The sequence below is a fragment of the Dendrobates tinctorius genome, unplaced genomic scaffold (assembly GCF_039654945.1).
Source record: "Dendrobates tinctorius isolate UK_male_01 unplaced genomic scaffold, ASM3965494v1 ptg000202l, whole genome shotgun sequence".
NCBI lineage: Eukaryota > Metazoa > Chordata > Amphibia > Anura > Dendrobatidae > Dendrobates > Dendrobates tinctorius.
Window position 1 is genome coordinate 1,416,932 of NW_027361869.1, and position 15,966 is coordinate 1,432,897.

Here is a 15,966-nt window from a genome sequence, read left to right on the forward strand (position 1 = left end):
TTCACGACAAATTACGGCTTTTTAAAGGGACAGTGCACATGTTGGTTCATGTCCCATTTTTAGTTTCTTTTGAAGGGGTGATGTCTGAGAGGAGTTGTTGTTTTGAACTTTTATTTCTCTTAAAAAAGTTTTTACAAAATTTTTGACACTCCTGGGAAGCAGAGGCTGATGGAATTCTTTCAAAGTTTTTTTAAGTGATTTTTCAGGGTTTTCTTTTTACGGATCCCCTACAAAAAATACAAAACTCTGTTTTGTTTTTTTCTGAGCTTTTGGAGCATAAACTTGCCGAAAAAGCACAAGGGGTTAAAAAAACAACAAATAAGTAGTTTTAAGTAGAGAGTTGGGGAATGTGCAGACTGTGAGTGTTTTTGCTGCGTTTTTGGAGCAAGAACTGGGTGAAAACGCAAAGAGATTTTTTAGGATTTGGGAAAGGTTTTTTTTCCAGCTCATTTTCTTCTCCAAAAACTAAAGCAGACTCACTGTGTGCATACACTTAGGCCACATTCACACCTTCAGTATTTTACATCAGTCTTTTATTTTCAACAAGCTGAAGAGCCCAGCGTTGCCCGTTCATAGTAACTAACTGCCAGACACTCTCTCCCTCCACAGCCCCACTCTCCACTGGCCATCCTGCTTTCTCCCTCTGAAGCTCAGCATTCCACCCACCGTCCTGCATTGTCCCTCCGCAGCCTCGCTCTCCGTGCACCGTCCTGCTTTCTCCCTCCGAAGCTCAGCATTCCACCCACCGTCCTGCATTGTCCCTCCGCAGTCTCGCTCTCCGTGCACCGTCCTGCTTTCTCCCTCCGAAGCTCAGCATTCCACCCACTGTCCTGCATTGTCCCTCCGCAGCATTGCTCTCCATGCACCGTCCTGCTCTCTCCCTCTGCAGCCCCTGTGTTAGGTTCCTGTTGCTGCACAGCAGGAATCCCGAGCCTTGCTGTTTGCAGTCTCCCATTCCTCTCCGGCTGCAGAGGAGCCTGCTCAGCAAAGACATCGTTCCCAGCGTCTTGCTCAGTCTACTGCTGTTGGCTTCGTTATTGCTGCCAATCGGGGTTCAGCTATAGTAACCTGCAATAGCCAGCAGCGAGCAGCTCTTGGGACCAAGTCCTTCTTTCAGCCCACTGAGCATGCCAGTGGGAAATCCTCTCATTGGAGGTCTGAGGTCACATGCTCGGGTCCTATTGCTGCTCCCATTGGAACACTAGTAAGGTCCCAGAAGGACGCTGATATAAAAGGATCACATGGCCGCTCGACCATGCGTTAGTATAGACTCTTGTGTCTTATGGTGTGTATGATGACGGATGCTTGTCACCGCGAATGACTCATTATGAAACCCCTACCCTTGGTTCTGTATGTTGGTAGGGTCAAGTGGTTAGAGTCAGCACCTGTCAGTGGCTAGGCTTACGCCACAGTGCATCTCAGTCCTCTGCACTTGCTAGTGTCCGACTGTGCCTCTCTGCTCAGGGCACTGTCGTACCGTGCCAGGTAGCAGTAGCCGCCAGTGCGGCACCGTGTGCAACTCTAGTGCTTTCCTCCCCACTCTGGGTGGTCAGTGGTGTCCGCCAGAGTGGTGCAGTGCACACTGGTGTGTTATCTCTCGTTTGGTCTCTTGCTGGCTCCACTGCAGCAGCGCCGAGCGCTAGCGGTCTAGAGGGACTCCAGTCCTGCGGTCTAAGGGCCGAGTCCTGTGACCTTACACTATGTGCTTCCTCTGCCGAGTCCTGTGGGGTTAAGGCCTCTTTTACACTTAATTTTTTTTTCATCAGTTAAAATCCGCCAAAATGGCGGAAAGCGGATCCGTTGTCAACTGAAGTGAACGGATGTCAGCGGTCCGGTTTTTTGATGGATCCGTTGGCTGAAGGATTTTAAAGGAACCACAGTCCGGGGACGAGAGAGAGAGTCCTGCTCTCTCTCTTAACAGCCCTGCTCTCCACCTGCCATTATGCTCTCTCCTTCCACAGCCTCACTCTCCACCCTCCATCTCGCTCTCTCCCTCTGCAGCCCTGCTCTCCATGCACCGTCCCGTTCTATCCCTCCGCAGTCCTGCTCTCCATCTGTGTCCCACTCTCTCCCTCCACAGCCCCGCTCTCTCCCTCCACAGCCCTGCTCTCCACACGCTGTCCCACTATATCCTTCCGCAGCCCCGCTCTCCATCCGTGTCCCGCTCTCTCGCAGCTCCGCTCTCCACCCTCGTCCTGCACTTTCCCTCTGCAACTCCAGCTGCCAGTGGGCGGGGCTATGTGGAGTGGGCTTGGCTTGATACATACACACACACACAAAAACTCAGCTTTATATATATAGATAGATGAGGCCTTGATAACCTTTTGATGGAACAAAAGAAGTGACTTGTTCCTTGTGGAATCTGCTCCCAACTTGACACCTCCAGTTAAAAAGCTGCAAAACCCTGTAGGGGAAAAATGGCTTCAAAACCGCTTTTCCTTAGTAGATTTGTGATTTGCTTGGCTCCAGTCTGCCATGTCCGAGGGTTTTTACAGACTATAAAGTCCCCGTCACACACAGCGATCTCGCTAGCGAGATCTCTGTGTGTGACACCAGCGACCGGCCCCCCTGCCGGTTATCGCTGATCGTCCTGGAATGGCCTGGACATTTTTTTGATCGCTGGTCTCCCACTGGCCAGCACGCATCGCTGCGTGTGACAGGCGGGAGACCAGCGAGCTGGAGCTGGTAACCAAGGTAAACATCAGGTTTCTAAGCACCGCGCTTAGAAACCCGATGTGTACCTTGGTTACCACCTCCCTGCACCAGCATGCTGGTAACTAAGGTACACAGTGGGTAACTAAGCAACGTGCGTCGCTTGTTACCCGCGTGTCGCTGGTGCTGATCGCTGGTGAAGCTGCCTGTTTGACAGCTCACCAGCGATCATGTAGCGACACACCAGCGATTCTGACAAGATAATATCGTTGTTGGGATCGCTGGTGCGTCGCTATGTGTGACGGGGCCCTAAGAATAGCGGGACATTTTGATGGATTCTGGCTCATTAACTTTGCGGCTGATCAAAAGAACTAATTCTCCCAGAATTCCCAAATTCTGTCAATGAGCAAAGCATGCTGGGAAGTCTCCAGAACATCCAAGTCTCCAAGGACGTCCTTCATTGAAGGTCACTGCCTGGGAGGGCTCCGATCTGTTTCCTGATCTTTCCAACAATAATTGGGGCTATACCCAACGATCTACTAATCTATGATTTATATCCAGAAAACAGACCAGGCCGTCCCCGCCTGACGATAGGAATCCTGTGCACCGCCCCGGGCTGCCGGGGGGAAATCCAAAAGCAAATAAGCCCAAGTGATGGCAGCGACACAAAGACACGAAAAGCACCAAAGTCTGTGAGGTTCTGCGTGCACATTGTGATACAACTGTGTCCATCACCTACATCTAATGTCAGTTTCATTCAACCCAATATCTATCTATCTATCTATCTATCTATCTATCTATCATCTATCTATTATCTATCATCCATCTATCTATCATCTATCTATTAATCTATTATCTATCTATTATCTATCTATCATCTATCTATTATCTATCTATCTATTATCTATCACCTATTATCTATCTATTATCTATCTATCATCTATCTATTATCTATCTATCTATTATCTATCACCTATTATCTATCTATTATCTATCTATCATCTATCTCTCTATTATCTGTCTATCTCTCACATTTTATAGCTGATCTTATAAGATTCCTCGCAGAGTTTAGGTTTAGACCCTCCGATCTGTCATCTCTTGGCTGATGCTGGTTGTGACCTTGAGTCCCAGCATGGTGAGGGCCAGCTGTCACAGAGAAACAAATGCTTTTGGGAGTCCATCATTAACCCTTCAAAGACCACATATATATGATAAGTGTCCTTGGTCTTCTCTGTAGAGCAGTCACCTTGGCCAGAGATCCCATGACCTTGGCTGCAGTCTGTGCTGGATGTGGGATTGCACCATGTATATGGCCTCTTTCACACATCAGTTTTTTGCCATCAGTCACAATCCGCCAGTTTTGGAAAAACACGGATCCGTCGCAGATTGTGAAAAACTGATGCGACGGATCCGGTTTTTTGCTGGATCTGACTGCCCTACCTGGTAAAAATAATTGGAGCATGCTCAGTTTAAGAAACGGAATGCGTTGCTGGATTCCGTCATTTGACGGACAGCGACGGATCCTGCGCCCATAGGCTTCCATTATAGCCAGCGATGGACGGAGCTGGGTCCGTCGCTGTCCGACTTTTCCACGGAGACGAAAAAACGTTACTTTGTCCATCGTCTCCGCACGACGGACAAAAAATTTCTGACGGATCCAGTGAACGACGGATGAAACGTGCGGCCATCCGACGCTAATCCAAGTCTATGAGAAAAGAAACGGATCCAGCGTCATCAGTCGCTTTATCCGTTTTTTTCTAAAAATGACGGATTGCGACTGATGGCAAAAAACTGATGTGTGAACGAGGCCTAAGGCGTCTGCCATTTCGTACACTGGGGTCCACCAGTCAGACCTGACATTAGGCTGCGGACCATCAAATAGTCAGGATTATAACCTGTCAGGAGGATCAGGACAGCTCCGATCTCAGCATCTTATCTCCTCATTGGTTTTCCTCCATTTCCCTCAATTCTGTTCCGGATTATTGGACATTCTGGATTATAAGTCACTGTAATAACACACACAAGAAATTGGCTACAGGTTTATACCTATCTGTAACCTGTGGCTCTCCAGACATTGCGAACTACAACTCCCAGCATGTTCTGACCGTCAGGCGGTGTCCCCATAATACCCCCGGATGAGGGGCGCCTGATCGCCGCTACTCCCCTCCATTCAGCTGAATGATTGTGGGCGGATCGGCGACGGATGGAATGTCAGCAGTAATTCTGACACCGTCACTGATGCAATAATCAGAATGACCCTGTAATACCCACTGAGCCGCCGCCTGTGCTCCGCAGAGATAGCAGTACTGCCCTATTGTGCACCATTAGCTTTGTGTCTGCGGGCCTTAAAGGGAACCTGTCACCTCATACATGTAGTCCGATCTGTGGACAGCACGGAATAGAGAAGGAGAAGAATGATGTACGCGTCTATGGGAAAAGATTCCGTATAAACTCTGTTGTGTTCATAGAAATCTCTGGTGTTTATATAGATAGGAGTCCAGTGGGCGGTCCTACCAGTGATTGACAGCTCTCTCTACATGCACAGCTGTACAGGGAAGACTGGCAATTACTGAAATCCCTGGAGTCCAGTGGGCGGTTCTAGTAATGATTGACAGCTATTTGCACCCACAGTCATAGATGGAAGACCACTGGCGGACAAAGACAGAAAAGGGCCCCTGAGGAAGAACAACATATGGACCCTTTGCAGCCCAGGATCTCGTAAAAATAAAAAGTTACACCTGCTTTGTAGGTATAAATGGCCCCTTTACCTCTTGGGCCTTGCGGCAGCACAGGTTGCACCAATGATATGTCCGCCCCTGGGGAGGACTGAAAGTCACTGAAATCCTTGGTGTTTGCATACATGAGTCCAGTGGGCGGTCCTAGTAGTGATTGACAGCTGCCTCTACATGGACAGGCATACAGGGAAGACTGACAATCACTGCTAGGACTGCCCACTGGACTCCTAAGCTTACAAATATCAGGGATTTTGGTGATTGTCAGTCTTCCCTGTATGATTGTGCATGTAGAGAGCGCTGTCAATCACTATTAGGACCGCCCACTGGACTCCTAACCATATAAACATCAGAGATTTCTATGAATGAATTCCAAGTTTTGCTGAAACTTTTCCCACTAAACTGAATATTAATCTGAGAGCAGAGATCATGTGCGACATAAAGAAAAAGTGCTGGGCGACGTCCTGAGAACACGCGTGCTGTATGCACGCTCCGTACAGCAGAGAATACATGTGTTCTCTATGGAGACAGGGGAGTAAGCTGCTGCCGGATGGCGGCTTACCTTCCCTGGAAATAAAAGGATCGGGCATATTGAAATCCAACATGCCCATCTGTTCTTTAGAGGCAAAGTGTCACATAGAATCATAGAATGGTAGAGTTGGAAGGGACCTCCTGGGCCATCTGGTCCAACCCCCTGCTCAAAGCAGGATTCGCTAAATCATCCCAGTCAGATGTCTGTCCTGCCTCTGTTTGAAGACTTCCATTGAAGGAGAACTCACCACTTCTCGTGGCAGCCTGTTCCACTCATTGATCACTCGAACTGTCAAAAAGTTTTTTCTAATATCTAATCTGTGTCTCCTCCCATTCAGTTTCATCCCATTGCTTCTAGTCTTTCCTTGTGCAAATGAGAATAAAGTTGATCCTTCTACATGAGACTGGCCCCAGCGGGTTGGGACAACTTTGGTTTTGCAACAGGCAGATTTCCATGTTGTGACATCTACAGAGAAATCCCACAAATGTCCCACAGCCAAAGCATCGGAGCTGCGACATTGGATCGCGATCTCGCCTCATATTTTCTGCATCTGCCATATCACGATAGCACCATGGCACTTTTTTTTAATTCTTTTTGCATGGGTAGCAACTCCTCTCCCCCCATAGGGTCCAATAAAAATCGCATGCCGCATCGTGCGACACATACTTCACGCGTCATCACAACACAATATGACATCAAGAAGTAGCAGTTTTCTGATCCCGTTACTGTGTGGGCCATGCTAGGTGTAAACAGTGAGCTGTCTGTAGTCACATCACACCAAAACACGTCCACAGGCAGGATTACACAACCTGCTAGAGAAGCGCGCGGCCCCTTTAAGAGTGAGGAGGGGGCGTGTCCTTCAGCACATGCCTTCTTAAAGAGCCAGCTGCTGCAGTCAAAAGTCAGTGGCAGCCTGCTCTTCCTACTGGGGGCATCCTACAAGTGCTCCCCTTCCCCGTCATGTACACCATCACCCGAGGACCCAGCAAGCTCACCACCCAGAGGAGAACAGGTGGGACCCCCAGCCTCCATGATGGGCTGCGCTGCTGCAGCGATCACAGGATCGGCGCAGCCCGGATCGCGGGTCCTGCGCTCTCTCCCTGCCGCTGAGGTCGCCCGGCTGTACTGTCGCACCGTGTCCATGCTGATCACTGTGTTCCGTCTCCAGGTCCCAAGCAGCAGATTGACACCAAGCTGCAGGAGCTGAAGAGCAGGCAGCAGCTGCTGATCCCCACCTCGTCCAACGGCTGGGACCCTCTGCCAAGGTCAGTACCCATCGGGGGGCTAGGACGCTGCCAGGGGGTCCCCCGGTGTCGCCGCTTTAATCCGTGCGCTCTGGAGGTGAATGGGTTAAGAATGCATTATTTCCTCCACCCAGGACTTTAGATGTATTAACCCCGTACATCCCGGGGCGCACAGCCGGGGTCGGCGTTGGCTCCAATCCCCATTTACGGTGCAGCGTGACCTTGTGCAGAGGTTACCATGCGCACAGCAGTGTCATTGTCACATGGTGCTGTGCAGGGAGGGCCGGGTCAAGTCGGTGGGAGTGACAGTGGGGGGGGGGCTGGACTCTCTTAACCCTTCGGTATCTGCCCCCGACGCTGACTGTCGACAGCCTGAAGAGTGGCGGTGATAGCTGCTGGTTCACACTGAGCAGATTTTACAGGAAAACGCTTCGTGGGAGAGAATGCAAAGGTGCGGTTCTAAAATACGAACGCGGGTCATGGGTTTGTACTGACGCGGCTCTGATCCTATTAATCTGGACTTGTATATGGGGGTCAGGGACGGTGCCAGCACTTTGCGAACCTTGGGAAGTGCGAGGCTCGTGGTGTCACTATGCGCGGGGTTAATGCACAACATCTGACGTAAATGCAGAATTTTAATTTTTTTTAGTTTGACCTTTTTTAGATGCTGCTTTCAATCACTCGTAAGAGGTGGGAAATGGGGAGAGGCGTCCCCTCTGGAGACCACTACCCTCCCCCTATATGGCATTACCATGGTAGCTGGGGGGGGGGGGGACTCCACTTCTGCCATGTTTGTACACCCACAAACCTTGACCTACGCAAGGGCTTCATAGATAATTTTACAATGCTACAGAATTGCGCTGTCTTGTTCATGTCTCCTAGTGCAACCAATTAAAAATAAAATATTAAATGCCCCCTCCACTCTGCCTTTTCTCAAAATGTAAATAAAACTGAAGAATAAAAACACTTTGATGGTAACTCTACATGTGTAACTGTCCAATCGAATAGACTGTGTGTATATTTATCCCATACGGTGACTGCCGAAGCTGGAAAATAGAAAAAAATTGAACCGTCGGAATCGTGTTCTGGACCATGTCAGTCCCTCAGATCAGTGCTTCAGGTGGCTGTCGGACTGATCTGAGCAGGTGAATGGGGCGCTGATGGTTTGCCCACCCTGCTCCTGTCATGTTTGAACTCCTGTGAAGCCCGTCCTCATCCCAGGCTTCATAGTGAATTTACAACCCCCCTCTAAGTAGTAGGATTGCAATTATTTTTTTTTTTTTTTTTTTTTCCTCTTATCATTAACAAGTTAACTTTGGCACATGACGCCCCCATAGGGACTTGAGCTTGGTGGGTAAGGAATGTAGACTGGAGAAAGGTTCTTCCCTAAATCTTGTCTGTTCTGCTCTACATTCACCCAATTGTCCAGTTTGACCTTGTGCCCCTATTAGAGGGAGGGATTACCCAGCTCACCTAGTAGAGCAACTACATACCCTCCCCTTCTACATGTGGGTGAAGAGATAAGGAGCTGCAACAGCGCCCCCTGCAGTCGCTCATCTGGTACTGTGATATATACTCAGGTATTTGTGCATTATATCTTTTTGCAGTGTTGCTGTAGGACACCTCCTGGAATCCGCCATCTTCCTGTGACACAGATGTTTTTTTTCTTACAGTCCTTCTGCTCCAAAACTAGTGTTCAGCCGTGTAAACGGCAAGCGCAGCGCATCCCTGAGCCCGACATCGGAGGAGGACGCCTACACGCCGGCCCACGAGGAGAACGTCCACTTTGTATATCAGGGTAAGATTAAGAGCAGTGACCGCCATGTGTGAGGGTCTCGGTACAGGGGTTTTTCCAACCAGTGTACGTGACTGGACCGTGCTCACTGGAGCGCCGTGGTCCCTTACCACTATCTGGTGGGTCTGATGGCTGGGGTGCCTCCACAGAACTCGAAAACCTGGATGGAGTGGAGGTCAATTCGGCGCACATCTGATCCATTCATTCGTAGTGGAACCACCGGAGATGGTGAAGCGCCGCGCTCCACTGGTCTCCTGCTAGAATGAATGTAACGAGGCGCACATGACCGACCTCTGCTCCACTCAGCCGTGGCTCTGTAGGGGCTCCATCAGTCAGACACCCCTCCCTGTGTGTAGGGGGTAACGTTCAAACTTTACAATATCCCTTTAAATCAGCTAGTTGAAAGGGGGACCGCCTACCGACCTGTACTTGACGGGTCATTAAAGGGGTTTGGGTTTTTCAGGACTAACATTGATCACTGATCACCTATCCTTAGGACAGGTCATTAATATGAGATCGGCGATCAGCTGAAAACCACTTGGGCAGCGGCCAAAACCTCAGTGAGGGGCAGATAAAATGTCGAATTCATCAATGTGTGGGGCTCCTGAGTCCTGCGCCATACAGTGCAGATTTACGGCCACGGCGGTTTAGTGATGGGGGGCCCCCCCCCCCTTACTGCTGATAGGTCATCAGTTTGTCAGTCCAGGCAAACCCCTTTTGTAATAAGTAATTTTATTTTATTTTTTTTGTCTGAAATTTATTTAACCCCTTCCCGGCCTGTGACACAGCGTATGCGTCATGAAAATCGGTGCCAATCTGACCCATGACGCATACCCTGTGTCATGACTTCAAAGCCCCCCTGCGGGTCAGGTGACCGGGGTCACTGAAAGGTCACCTGACCCGCAGATACAGGGGGCTTTGTACTTCACCACGGGGGGCATGGCTTCGCCCCCACATGGCTACGATCACTCTGATTGGCTGTTCCACTTTTCCACTCTGCATTATAAGCTTCTGTGAAGCACTTGGGGGTTCAAAGTGCTCACCACACATCTAGATAAGTTCCTTGGGTGGTTTAGTTTCCAAAATGGGGTCACTTGTGGGGGGTTTCCACTGTTTAGGAACATAAGGGGCTCTGCAAACGTAACATGATGCCCGCAGACCATTCCATCAAGTCGGAATTTCAAAACGTCACTATTTCCCATCGGAGGCCTGACATGTGCCCAAACAGTGGTTCCCCCCCCCCCCACACACACACATGGGGTACCAGCGTACTCAGGAGAAACTGGACAACAATTTTTGGGGTCCAATTTATCCTGTTACCCTTGGGAAAATAAATAGCGAGCTAAAAAATCATTTGAGGAAAAAAAAATGATTTTTTTATTTTCATGGCTCAGCATTTATAAACTTCTGTGAAGCACTTGAGGGTTCAAAGTGCTCACTACACATCTAGATAAGTTCCCCAGGGGGTCTAATTTACAAAATGGGGTCATTTATGGGGGTTTCCACTGTTTAGGAACATCAGGGGCTCTGCAAATGTAACATGACGTCCGCAGACCATTCCATCAAAGTCTGCATTCCAAAATGGCGCTCCTTCCCTTCTGAGCTCTCCCATGAACACAAACAGTGGTTCACCCCCACATATGGGGTATCGGTGTACTCAGGACAAACTGCACAACAACTTTTGTGGTCCAATTTCTTCTGTTAGCCTTGTGAAAATAAAAAAAAGCGGGCTAAAAAATCATTTTTGAGGAAAATATGATTATTTATTTTCACTGCTCTGCGCTATAAATTTCTGTGAAGCACTTGGGAGTTCAAAGTGCTCACCACACATCTAGATAAGTTCCTTGGGTGGTCTAGTTTCCAAAATGGGGCCACTTGTGGGGGAGCTCCAATGTTCAGGCATACAGGGGCTCTCCAAACGCGACATGGTGTCCGCTAACGATTGAAGCTAATTTTCCATTCAAAAAGTCAAATGGCGCTCCTTCCCTTCTGAGCCCTGCTGTACGCCCAAGCAGTGGTTTATGACCACATATGAGGTATTGGTGTACTCAGGAGAAATTGCCCAACAAATTTTAGGATCCATTTTATCCTGTTGCCCATGTGAAAATGAAAAAATTGATGCTAAAAGAAAATTTTTGTTGGAAAAATTAAAATGTCCACGTTGCTTTAGTTCCTGTGAAGCACCTGAAGGGTTAATAAACTTCTTGAATGTGGTTTTGAGTACCTTGAGGGGTGCAGTTTTTAGAATGGTGTCACTTTTGGGTATTTTCTGCCATATAGACCCCTCAAAATGACTTCAAATGTGAGGTGGTCCCAAAAAAAAAAATGGTTTTGTAAATTTTGTTGTAAAAGTGAGAAATCGCTGGTCAACTTTTAACCCTTATAACTTCCTAACAAAAAAAAAATTTGTTTCCAAAATTGTGCTGATGTAAAGTAGACATGTGGGAAATGTTACTTGTTAACTATTTTGTGTCACATAACTCTCTGGTTTAACAGAATAAAAAATTCAAAATTTGAAAATTGCAAAATTTTCACCAAATTTCCGTTTTTTTCACAAATAAACACAAAAATTATCGACCTAAATTTACCTCTAACATAAAGCCCAATATGTCACGAAAAAACAATCTCCGAATCGCTAGGATCCGTTCAAGCGTTCCTGAGTTATTACCTCATAAAGGGACACTGGTCGGAATTGCAAAAAATGGCCAGGTCATTAAGGTCAAAATAGGCTGGGTCATGAAGGGGTTAAAGACCTCTGAATTTGATTTAAAAAAAAAAACAAAAAAACCCCCTTATGACAGATTCTCTTTATTCTGGTCATTGTTTGCACTCCCCTTATTCCCTTAGCATCCAGAGATATGGGCCTCTTTATTCAGTGCTACATTTTATGGCCTTTATTACAGACTATTACCCTGTTGGCCACGACCCCTTGTGAAAAAATCCCCCAAAAAACACTAAAAACTGTCACTAAGTAAAAAGGTCCAGATCTTTGGAACCGTATAGTGGATTTTAAGAAAAAAAGCAGAATACTCAGGGGAGTAGCAAGAGCTTGGCCACTATTAACCTGGCGACCGATCCCTTTAAGACTATAATCCCTTCTGCAGATTATTTAATATTTACTGATATTTTCCATGTGTCTTTCAGCCTGGCAAGAGGTGCAGCATCAGCTGGATAAGCCGGACCGCAACGGATGTGGACCCCAGCAATATCAGGATCAGAGCCCAAGTCCGTCTCTTAAGAGTAAGAGCCTCTATTCAATGTTCTCTAGGAGATGAGATTATATACATCTTTATATCATCATCTCTAGCCCTCTTCTTATGCTGCCTGGGCAGGAAGTGTTATCATAGGGAAAACAGGCCCGGATGTCTATATTCTTTAATACAGAGCAAAGAGGTTTATATGGATTTGGGGTAAAAAGTGAAATATATATATACCCTCTGCCCCATTTCCCTGCGCCCACCAGCTTTATGGCGCTGACACTCTCATATATGAAGTGAATGTATTTGGTTTAAGCCCTGTAAGCCGATTAGTCATGACGCGGCCGCCTAATCTGGAAAAGTGGCTCAGACGTCAGGATCCCGTGTCCCTTCAGCACCGCGGCCCTCAGACTGCTCCCATTCCCCGATTAGGGTCACCATGACAACGGAGGACGAGATGGCTGCACTGCCCTCGCCCCGGAGCCAGGTGTTGGCTCTATCCTCATAAGGGCTACTAAATGATGCAGTGACGCACATTGCGGCCTCATATAGGCCATTCTACGGCGCAGTCCTGAGCCGGCGCCATATTGAGGGCAGAGGCAGAAGTCTTGGCAAGGCCCCGAGGAGAACCGAAGGCATGTCTCTCATAAATGGCACATAGAGGGTGCGAGTCCAATTTTCCCATGAAATTCCAGTAAAATGCGACTTCTGAGTCATCACTAAATAGGAAACTCCCAATAAGTCTGTAATCCAGTCTACGCAGATATGAAACTTGGTGTGGAGGGTGCGTCCCTCTATTAAAGGGGCATTCCCATCTCCAAAATCCTATCCCAATATGTAGTAGGTGTAATTATTACTAAATGCCTTCAATCATAGGTGTAGTATAGTTCTCCTAATTTGCCATGTCACTTATGTGCAGGGTATTGCGATAAGTTGGGTATCCGTGGTTACGGCCTCTAATAGCCGTCACTGAGTGGTCGTAGTCATGGATAACTAAGCTACTGCAGTGCCCTGCACGTGGGGTAAGTGGCATACTGTAGTGAATCAGAAGAACTATACTATATTTCTAATTGGAGCTATTTGCTTATTAATATTACTAGGTGGAGGACCGATGCTATCACATCAGGAGGGCGGTAATGTCACAATGGGGGCAGGCTTTGCAGCGTTGAGAATCTCTCCCCCCATGTGCTCACCCACCTATCCACTCTGTCTTTCCCCATGTGCTGACTTCTCCCGTCTGTGCACTCTTCTTTGACCTGTCTACCCCATGTGCTATCCCCCTCGTCTGCTGTCTCTCTCCTTCCTGTGCTGTGTTCTCCCCTCATGTGCTGTCCCATTTGAGCTGTCTCCCCCCCCTGTGTTCTGTCCCTCTCACCCGTGTCTGACCGTGTACAGAGCATACCACAGCTCCTGGGCAGGGGAGGAAGCAAAAGACAATACTGACATTTCAGCAGGGGATCAGAGGCTTCTTTTTGTGAGGTAAAATATTGTTGAAAAACAGTCAGTGAAATATTTTACCTCACAAAATGAATCCTCTGTAATGTCAGTATTGTCTTTTGCTTCCTCCCCTGCCCAGGAGATGTGGTATACTTTTTTTTTTTTTAACCAACACTCATTGTGTGAGCATGGATATATTATATCACTTACCCCCCTTTCTGACAAAGGCCAATATTTTTTTTATTTTGTATGAGCAGGCTGTAGTTTTGTGACTCCATTCACTTTATATTAGAATGGGGAAAAAAATTAGACAAAACAATTTGTGTTTGGTAGCAAATGGTGTCATATATATAAAAAAAAAAAACACTTACCCTTAACCCCTTCTTGACTAGCCTTTTTTTCAAACCTGCTCTCACACAGTTAAGTGATATTTGGAAATCAAAGGGGTTTTGTAATGAAGCCTCAGATTCCTTAGAGCAGCTGCTTTTTTTTTTGTTCATTAAATTGCTGTATAAACCTCTTGTTGTAACAAGGAGTCTTGCAAGTTGTATAATGGTAAACTACATTCTACCTCCGCAGCCAAAGTCCATCAGTCTGGGGATGGGGTGTGGAACAGAAGGGGTTTTTTTTTTTTTTCCATTTTTTTTTTTTAAATAAAAAGGGCCAGGTTAACAGGCGGTGCAAGAGTCAACGTTTCTGAGCTTGCAGCTATAATATGGGTAATGGAACGTAATTAGCGCAGCATTTTCTGTCTGGCTGCTGGAGCTCCATTTATTATTTTGTTACCTGCAGTCTCCACTAGAGGGAGCTTACAGCAAACTTGTACATTGGACTCAGTAATTTAACAGTATGCCCAGAGCTCCCTCTTGTGGCTGCTGCAGGGAGCTAGAATGTCAACTTTTAGACTGTATACAGAGGATTTGGAGCTCTGGATCACAAAAATGGATATCTGACTCCTGTCTAGATATAGCTAGAAACTAATCCTCCATGGAACGTTGGACCTATTGAGAAAAGATGGCTGTTTACTTTAACCCCCTCCGTGACTAGTAATTTAGCTCTTGATTGATGGTGGGGCAATCCCTTTTAATCCTTGTGGGTTTTTGTTATGAGCATCGGTTTGATGGCCCCTAGTGAGGGCGGCTACATACTAAGCCATCAGTGTCCACTTTGGGCGCCTGGTTGACTCATCAGAAATGGACGCTCTGGGACTGGTAGTGCCAGCGGGAGAACCTCTGTGCCATATTTTAACCTTTTCCTCGTCTTTTTCAGATTTTGTCCCAATCGACCTTGAGGACTGGTGGGCAGAACGTTTTCTAGCCAACATTGAAAACTGCGAATGAAGCCCCCCCCAGGGAGGAGACCTCTGCGCCTTTTCGTTAATATGCACATTTTTTACCCCTATTCTGTAGCGTCCAAACATGGTCCCGGGCACAGCGGCTCCGCTCATACAATAGGATCCTACAAGGAGCAGTCAGTGAGTCGCTGCGCTGACAATGTGCCTTTCCTGTGACTGCGTCTATAATGCGACTTCTACGAGGATTATAGGATTCCAGGTTATTGGGAAAGCACAGAACGACGAGGTCCTGGTTAGGAGCCTTGATCTCCTGCTGGCTCCATGGGTCACTATGGGGAGGGAAATATTACTGGACATTGGTGGTAAAAAGCCATCGCCAGAGGGGAAAGGGAGCACCAGCAATGAGGAATTATGCACTACAGCAGGAGACGGCGACCTGCGACTCACTACAACTCCCAGCATTTAGAGGAGGGGAGATGCTAAGGGTTGGAGTTAGACAAGCCGGGGCTCTGTAGCATATCACTGCACTATAGGTATTGGAAGGGGCAAAAGTTGGACAAACTTGACATTGAGTGATGTTTATGGACCCTAGTGGTCTCAAATGCACATTGATCCCCCCCCATTAGGTCCTTTCTGCTTGTGGCGAGCAGGTCATTTCCCCTTGTCGTTCCCGTCTATGTCACTGGGGTTCAGGGGGGTTTCTTTTAAGAGCTGTGAACCCGTGTGACGCCCACAATTGGTCCCCCTCATGTCGTCCTCTTTCTTTTTGTATTAGAGGGATCTGTACAAAGTGGGAAATGTCTATTTTTCTAAAATAAAGTCTGTTTTGCCTGAAATACAAATTGATTCTGTAACAAAAAAAAAAAAGCGTTCCCCTTACCGCACGAACGACGGATCAATCTCAAGCAGTTTTTCAAAAGCAGTAAAATCAGTCTCATTATACTTCAGAGCTGCAATCAAAATTCTGCTAGTGGTTAATGGCGTGTTGGCAAAAGTCCTAACGGTGTAAAGAGGACACTTTCCAGGATGCAAGCTCCATACACTAAAGACAGCAAAGAATACTGGGAGATTTCAGCTCTGAAG

The 15,966-nt window shown here is 47.4% G+C and overlaps 1 protein-coding gene across 1 annotated transcript; it reads left to right on the forward strand.

Annotated features, from left to right (window-relative positions):
* The first annotated feature begins 6,772 nt into the window (after positions 1 to 6,772).
* Positions 6,773 to 15,725, forward strand: MCRIP2 (MAPK regulated corepressor interacting protein 2). The gene is made up of 5 exons (XM_073553572.1): positions 6,773 to 6,928; positions 7,085 to 7,181; positions 8,834 to 8,958; positions 12,100 to 12,195; positions 14,859 to 15,725. The coding sequence occupies exons 1-5, from the start codon at positions 6,877 to 6,879 to the stop codon at positions 14,927 to 14,929; spliced, it is 441 nt and encodes a 146-aa protein (XP_073409673.1). The 5' UTR covers positions 6,773 to 6,876; the 3' UTR covers positions 14,930 to 15,725.
* The last annotated feature ends 241 nt before the right edge of the window (positions 15,726 to 15,966 follow it).

What these genes read in the sequence shown, in the direction of transcription:
- MCRIP2 (XM_073553572.1), top strand. Translation starts at nt 6,877, where the DNA reads ATGTACACCATCACCCGAGGACCCAGCAAGCTCACCACCCAGAGGAGA. An exon ending in CACCACCCAGAGGAGAACAG is followed by an intron (nt 6,929 to 7,084) that starts GTGGGACCCCCA and finishes TTCCGTCTCCAG; the next exon opens with GTCCCAAGCAGCAGATTGAC. An exon ending in GGCTGGGACCCTCTGCCAAG is followed by an intron (nt 7,182 to 8,833) that starts GTCAGTACCCAT and finishes TTTTTCTTACAG; the next exon opens with TCCTTCTGCTCCAAAACTAG.